Source organism: Sinocyclocheilus rhinocerous, unplaced genomic scaffold (genome assembly GCF_001515625.1).
Source record: "Sinocyclocheilus rhinocerous isolate Xijiao unplaced genomic scaffold, SAMN03320098_v1.1 scaffold1259, whole genome shotgun sequence".
In the NCBI taxonomy this organism is placed as follows: domain Eukaryota; kingdom Metazoa; phylum Chordata; class Actinopteri; order Cypriniformes; family Cyprinidae; genus Sinocyclocheilus; species Sinocyclocheilus rhinocerous.
The window spans coordinates 519,372-526,999 of NW_015650717.1; the positions used below are offsets into that span (position 1 = coordinate 519,372).

A 7,628-nucleotide genomic window follows, 5' to 3' on the forward strand; every position below is an offset into this window, starting at 1 on the left:
TGAATGTGAAACATTACTTCTTTTATCCAGCTACTATGCGTTGGAGGGTCTGCCCTTTTCCACTGAAATAATATTAAACGCTTCGCCAGTGGAGTAGTGAAGGCGATAACAGAACAAATGTCTTTCCTGAGTTCTATACCCTCAGGCACCACACCAAAAATACTCATCATAGGATCAGGATCAATCCAGATATCATATATATATGTTTATATGATTCAAAAATCTCCCTTCAAAACTCCTCCAACTTTGGACACACCCAGAACATATGAGCAGTTGTAGCAGGCGACTGCGGACATCTATTACAGGCGGGGCTGATATTTGGATAAATCTCGGCTAGATTAAGTTAATAATTTAATGACACATTTGCATATTCATCTTGATTTATGGTCACATGACATGAAAATAAATAGATTTTTTTATTTTTACTCAGGTTTTTTTTACTTTGTAGCTGGACTTTAAAGTGGACTCGAGCCTCTTTTTAGTTATTTTAACTTTACAAAAAGGTTAAAATACAAAAATGAAGACCTACTCTAGCCTACTGTAAATTACATTTGTACTGTAAAATAAAAAAAGATAAGACTTATTTTACAGTACTACTTACAGTACTAATATTTATCTTAAATTCATGACATTCAAATGTTCATAAAGTAAACCTAGCACACGTTGTGCCGCAAATGTTCACTAAACATGAAAACGCGTTCACAAAACGCATGCTCCGGTCTGGATATGAACTATGATCCGTGCAGCGAGTGTTGTTAAACTCATTGTGGCGTTCCACACAGAAACCGCTCTCTCATGCGCACTCCACGTGTTGTTACATATTAAATATTGTTACGGTTATGTTTACAAAGATGAACTGACAGCGCAGAAGCTCTTTCATGGGATTTGAATTCTCCGCTGTAAGATAACCTCATGCATAATACAGTGCCGTGATTGGATTATAAGAGTTCATTCTCATGAATAATACTGAGAAAAGCTCGGAAAACTGATGACGTAGACGCGTACTCTCCAGACACGGCAGCCAATCACCGCTGCAAATTAACGCACATACGTCACTTTTTGTGACATTGTTCAACTTTGCTTTTTGAACCGGAAGAACGAAATTGCTCCAAAAAATGAAAAAGAAAAAAAAACACTTTTCCCTTAATGGACTTAATGAGTGCTATTGTTGTTTTCACTGATGTGCAACCTGTTCATATATGTTAACAACTGAAAAAATGTGTTTTAGAGTTTCATGACACTTTAAATTCGTAGCAGATGCAAAGTTGTAGTTTGCTACATTTACTGTGACGCTTTCTAAACACACTGGATCACGAGCTGCTCATGTGAACAAGTGCTTTGTTCACATGAGCACAATTATTTAATTCACTAATTAAATAATTCACAATTATTTAATTAGACGGCACAATTATTTAATTCACTTGCACTCTTTGATTGAATAATTACATTTATTTAATTAAATGTTTCCTCTAACAAATAAATTTCTTCAGTATAATTATTAACTTTTCATCAACTCTTGAACCCCTGTTTGGGAAACCTTGATCTAGACACACACACACACACAAGTTTATTGTCCTTTAAGATTCTTATGTCTTTAGAATATTAAGGCATTTCATATTTGATCAAATGTAAAAATGTATTATTATTAATGCAAAGTTGTAATTGCATGCCAGTATTTGTTTTCTAGGGGTTTTTGCCATTTTAATTTAGGAGGGGTAGAGAACAGTTGAGCTGGATTTGAGTCTGGTTGCCTACATAAACGTCACCAGACTTGTTGTAGCATGTGTTTGTACATTACACCAAGTCCAAAATTTATCGCCAAATAATATCTATGCCAAGATGTTAATCTCACAAATCCCATACGCAAGAGCATCTGTGTCAAGGTTTGCAAGCAGGTTTAACCCATCATAGTCTTGATATAATTCCCCATTGATTGGGTGATGATTTCCCCATCTTTTTTGGCACTTTTAAAGAAAGCCCGTAGGGTGCTGTGGAGACCTTTCTTGTCAATGGCCGCAGGGGACAGGTCCGATTGTTTTTTCTTGAGTTGCCATGACTGGTCTCCGCAGTGGAATTTCCCTACAGCCGTATTGACAGCTGAATACGGTGCTGAAACTTATGCAAATACGCATGGTGCAGCTCTGCACTTTTTTTTTTACTGTTACAGATGAACTGTGTTTGTCTTCCCAGTCTTACATGTGACTTTTGGGACAATGAGGCTGAGAGTGCGTAAGGCTTCTCAGCAGCGGAGCGCCAGCCCATCCGCCCGGACCGCCAAGACCAAGAGGAAGCACTCCGAGGTGGAACACGCTTTGTCCTCCGAAGACGCCAAGATGCAGAAGCGAGACACGGGCATTTTCTCCACCATCAAACGGTTCATCAGAGGCAATGCTGTCAAGGTTGGGATTTGAACTTGCATTTGAGATGATTTTGTGGAGGCAAAGTGGTTTGGTTTCAGCTGTGTTTCTTTATGTCAGGTGGAGCAGTGCACTCCTGCTAAGAGAAGCCGTATAGACTGCGATTCGGACAGTAATCTGATCACATCCACTCCGACTGGTGGGAACCTGCCCAGCAGAGCAAACCCCAGAACCCGCAGGAAAGGCCCTGTCAATGGAGGTATGAGTGCTGACCCTCACTGATCATCAGGCTACTGCTCCTTTAAAGGGATAGTTCACTCAAAAAAGAAAATACTGTCATCATTTACTCAAACTCAGGTTTACTTCCCTCAAAAACACAGATGAAGAATGTTGGAAACCAAACAGTTGACAGTAGCCATTGTCTTCCATAGTATTTTTTTCCCCATGGCTACCATCAACTGTTTGGTTACCAACATTCTTCCAAATATCATCTTTTGTGCTCAACAGAAGAAACTCATACAGGTTTGGAATAACTTGAGGGTGACAGAATTTTAATTTTTGGGTGAACTATCTCTTAAAGAGTTCTGTATGTGATTTAAACTTAGTTGTGAGTGGTTATGCCGACTGCCAGTGTTCTCTTGGTGTTGAATGTTTCTCATTTTCTTCTGCTCAGACACCATGACGGGTCAGAGTAAACCAGTGAAGCCCAACGGGAAGCTGGAGGTTCAGACGGAAACTCCGAGCAGTCCGCCTCGCACCACCCTCCTGGGAACCATCTTCTCTCCTGTTTTTAGCTTCTTCTCACCCGCCAACAAAAACGGTAAGGGACTGTGATCTAGTGTTGTCACGGTACCAACATTTCAGTATTCGGTACCAATACCAGTGAAAATCCACGGTTCTCGGTACCATGTCAGCTGATAAATGTATGCACCTAAATGACACTGAGATATTGATGTCATAATAAAATGTAGTTAGTCCCTCCTTTTCAGACCTCTTCATATAAAACAATGCGTTTATTTATTTGTTTATTTATTTAAAATCACATTTAAAGTCGTCATGAAATCAATATTGACCGTATGTATTTTCTTTACCTACATTCCTGGGGCCAGATTCACAAAACATTAAAAATAAAATTCTTCTTAACTGCTATTTTCTAGGGCTGTGTATCACCAGCGAAGTCACGATACTATACGCATCACAATACAGGACTGCACTGAATTTCACCTCAGCAGAATTTAGTAAAACAGCTGTTTATGAAACACTGCATACGATAGGGCCATTGCTAACTATAGGCAGAGCAGGCAGTTTACCTCTGCATTATGAAGGGCCTCCATAACTACCACAGTACAATATAGGTAATGGCATATGTTTCATGTTTACATTGTGCACTCCCCACCAGGTACAATATTCTTGATTGTTTGCATCTTGTTTTTAAGCCCATAAATAATGTTCTCGTTCTAATACATTTATATTGTAATGTCCTCATACTAATATATTTTTTTAAAAAATCATCTTAACATTGCTGGTAGGTTATCATTGCACAAATTAACACACTCTCTACATTTAAAAAATAAGAATAAAAATTAGAAGAGTTCTAATCTAATGCGCTGTCTTCACTGTATCTAACGCACACACATTTAGTCACTCAAACAGATCACGTTGCGTGCGCACACACAGACATTCAGCAACACAAACTTATCAATAAAATAGCTTAATCGCTCAAGAGCTACATTATCTTTCTCAACAAGGAGCTGGTAACATCATTGCTTCTAAAGCAAATAAAGCCACAGCTTCACTGTTAATAGAGAAACACGGCAAACGGTGTTAATTCAAACAAACACAGCCTCTCTTTCTCTCTCTTTCTCTCTTTCGCGTAAATGAAAACTTGATGAATTACACTTTTCTGAGAATAGAATATAGAAGTGGAGATCGCTAAACTGCAAGCTAGCCGCTGTTTTCAGAAAGCAAGCACATTTATCCACAGTGGAGAGAGCACGTGTGCACATGGTTGCCAGGTTGACAAAGATAAGTAACGTGAGCTTCAAAAGATAGTGTGCTATCCAGAATGACACCTAGACTCCTAACCTGCTGAGAAGGACAAATTGCATTATTATCGATATCCACTGTAAAACAATCAGATTTAGTCAAAGTAGATTTTGTACCAATAAGTAAGACCTCAGTTTTATCACTGTTGAGTTTTAGAAAGTTGGCTGAAAGACAGTCTTTAATTTCAGCTAAACATCTAGTCAAGGAAGGTGGAGGAAAAGAACTAGAGGGTTTAGAAGACAGGTAGAGCTGGGTGTCGTCGGCATAGCAGTGAAAATGGATACCATATTTCCTGAGAATATAGCCAAGAGGAAGTAAATAGATGATGAATAAGAGTGGGCCCAAAACAGAACTCTTTATATCAGGCAACCCAGTTGTGCTCCTCTGCTGCCAGAATCAAACCTTGTTGTAGCCTATATATTATGCTCTATTCATTATTTTTTAGAAACCTCGCACTTTTCTACTCTATTTTAGATGGTGTTCTTGTATTCAAATTAAGCGCGGTCCACTGCTGCACATGTGCCACATGATATCGATACAGAGACGGCTGTATCAATACTCGTATCGTCAAATCTCTGTGACGATACATCGGTATGACACAGCACTACTATTTTCATCATCTTTTTTAAGATTTAAGGTTAGAATTCTAAATATTTCTAAAGTCCTTGTGGTGAGACACATTGTAAGAATGTAAATGATTTATTCGGTTATATTTTGTGCTTTCTTTCTCTCTTTTTTTCATTTTAAGTTTATTTCATTTTGTTTGTATTTGTTAGATCTATGATAGCAATCTACAAATAATTGTACCTGACACGTTTGGGTGGGCTAGAGGGAGGGGTTTACAAAACATTTAATTATCTGTAAATTGAATATATATTGTTTGCCCATTGAAGAAAATAAAAAGTATAAATCATAAAAAGTATTCTAAATATTTCAAAATTACGAATGTTCTTATGAAACGTATTAAGAATGTTCTGAAGACATTAAATTGAAATTCAGAATCAGAATTGAGAGTTTATCAGCAAGTCTTTGCCAATAATCGCCAAATAATTAGATAATAACAAACTTATTTGGCTGTCATTTTCTTAAGAACAAAATTAAGATTTTTCTAAGAAAATATTTGAGAACTTTTTTGCTTGAAGTTTTTACACATTTTAGTCTGACCCCAGGTCTTAAATAGGGACGCACTGATAAAATCACGTCTTCATGTAAGATTTATTCAAACATTTATAATTCACAGTATAATTTTTATAAATATATATATTTTTTCTTTTTCTTTTTATAGCTAATGCCGTTATCATTATAGTTATCATTCCTGATATGAAAAAGCCTTTATTTTGTACAAATCATCAGTGCACAATATTCAAAAGGAATAAAGTATTAACTAATAAGCTAAATAGCAATTTAGATTTTGTTTTAGGCCACCAGTGCAGCTCTTTTAAAGTCTATTTACTGCACTAATTTAATGTTACAGCAATAACAACACATGATGATACATTTGGAAAAGTGTATTTGTCTTTGGGATACACAGAGATAGAAGAAAAAAAAATTTTTTTCTTCCTCTCACAGTTCTGATCTAAATCAGAAATGCCACATATTGAAGTATCATTGGTTGTGAATATTGTTTAGTATTGTTTTTAAAGGGTTAGTTCACCTAAAAATGAAAATTCTGTCATTAATTACTCACCCTCATGTCGTTCCAAACCCATAAGACCTTCGTTCATCTTCAGAACACAAATTAAGATATTTTTGATGAAATCCGAGAGATCTCTGACCCTCCACAGTCAGCAATGCAGCTGACACATTCAAGGCCCAGAAAGGAAGGAAGTAAGGACATCGTTAAAATAGTCCATGTGACATCAGTGGTTCAACCTTAATTTTTTGAAGCTATAAGAATACTTTTTGAGTACAAACAAAACAATTGTACAAACAAATAATGACTTAATTCAACAATTTCTTCTCTTCCCTGTCACTCTTCGATGCATGTTCACGACAGTACCACGACACATGAGCGATATGAGTAATGACAGGATTTTCATTTTTGGGTGAACTATCCCTTTAAAGAGGTCCAGCACTCACATGCAAACATAAATGCACAAAGCAGATGAAGACCATCATCACATTGAAATGTCTAAAGCGGCATATAGCCAGGACTAGTATTTTTTTGTCATAATATAGCAGAATTAAAACTGCAGCATTTCTGAGCTAAAGCATTTGTGCAGAAGACTCTTCACTGCCGTCTGAGACCCTCCGGTTCAGGTGCAGCCATCTAATCGGTGGCACCTGCTGCAAACTGAAACCACTGAACCAAAACAATGCGTTTACCAGCAAAATTGCCACATTTTTCGTTCATTCTGAGCTCTTTCTGATTTCATCACACTGTTAAACCGACTCTCTCTCTCTTGTCCTCCAGCTACGGCGGGCTCAGATTCCCCGGGGCAGGCGGTGGAAGCGGAGGAGATCGTGAAGCAGCTCGACATGGAGCAGCTCGAGGAAACCCCGACCAGCACTAGCACAGACGGTCGAGACCTGACCTTTGACCCTGCACTAAACCCCAGACCGCTGCCTCATGTAGACACATCGGTAGAGGAAGGAGAGATCGTCACAGAGGCTGATATGCCACCGCTAACTGGTGAGTGTCTGGGAGGTTTATTTCAGCTGTACTGCTGCCTAAAGCAGAGCATCCTCACACTTTCTCTCTTTCTTAGCTGTAGGATCCAACGGCAGTTATCCGGATGTCCCGCCATCGCCTCCAGCAGAAGGGACTTACGAGGAGGACTGGGAGGTTTTTGACCCGTGAGCCAAATTTCAACACACTTGATCTAAATAATCTCAGTATAGCCACGTGCTTGTGCGCTAACTTGCCTCTGTCTTCCAGTTATTTCTTCATCAAACACGTGCCTCCCTTGACTGAAGAGCAGCTCACCCGTAAGCCTGCGCTTCCTCTGAAAACCAGGAGCACCCCCGAGTTCTCTCTCGTCCTGGATCTAGTGAGTTGCCATCTATCATTGGTCTTGTTGATACAAGCTCTTTTGATGCAAGAAAATAAGTCTCCGTTGTTGTTTTATTCCAGGATGAGACTTTGGTTCACTGCAGCCTCAATGAATTGGAGGATGCAGCCTTGACCTTCCCTGTGCTTTTCCAAGATGTCATTTACCAGGTAAAAAAAAAACAAAAAAAAAACATCTAGGTATTGCACCTTTTCAAATTTTTTTTTTTTTTTTT

At 38.4% G+C, this 7,628-nt stretch overlaps 1 protein-coding gene across 1 annotated transcript in view; it reads left to right on the forward strand.

Moving 5' to 3' along the window:
• Positions 1 to 7,628, forward strand: part of LOC107712523 (CTD small phosphatase-like protein 2-A) — a 20,568-nt gene that overhangs the window by 3,431 nt on the left and 9,509 nt on the right. Inside the window, exons 2-8 of the mRNA XM_016517813.1 lie at positions 2,191 to 2,399; positions 2,478 to 2,616; positions 3,031 to 3,177; positions 6,817 to 7,035; positions 7,112 to 7,199; positions 7,282 to 7,393; positions 7,477 to 7,563. Of these exons, the coding sequence (XP_016373299.1) occupies positions 2,214 to 2,399; positions 2,478 to 2,616; positions 3,031 to 3,177; positions 6,817 to 7,035; positions 7,112 to 7,199; positions 7,282 to 7,393; positions 7,477 to 7,563 (978 nt within the window). The 5' untranslated portion in view covers positions 2,191 to 2,213. The remainder of the gene's footprint in view (positions 1 to 2,190; positions 2,400 to 2,477; positions 2,617 to 3,030; positions 3,178 to 6,816; positions 7,036 to 7,111; positions 7,200 to 7,281; positions 7,394 to 7,476; positions 7,564 to 7,628) is intronic.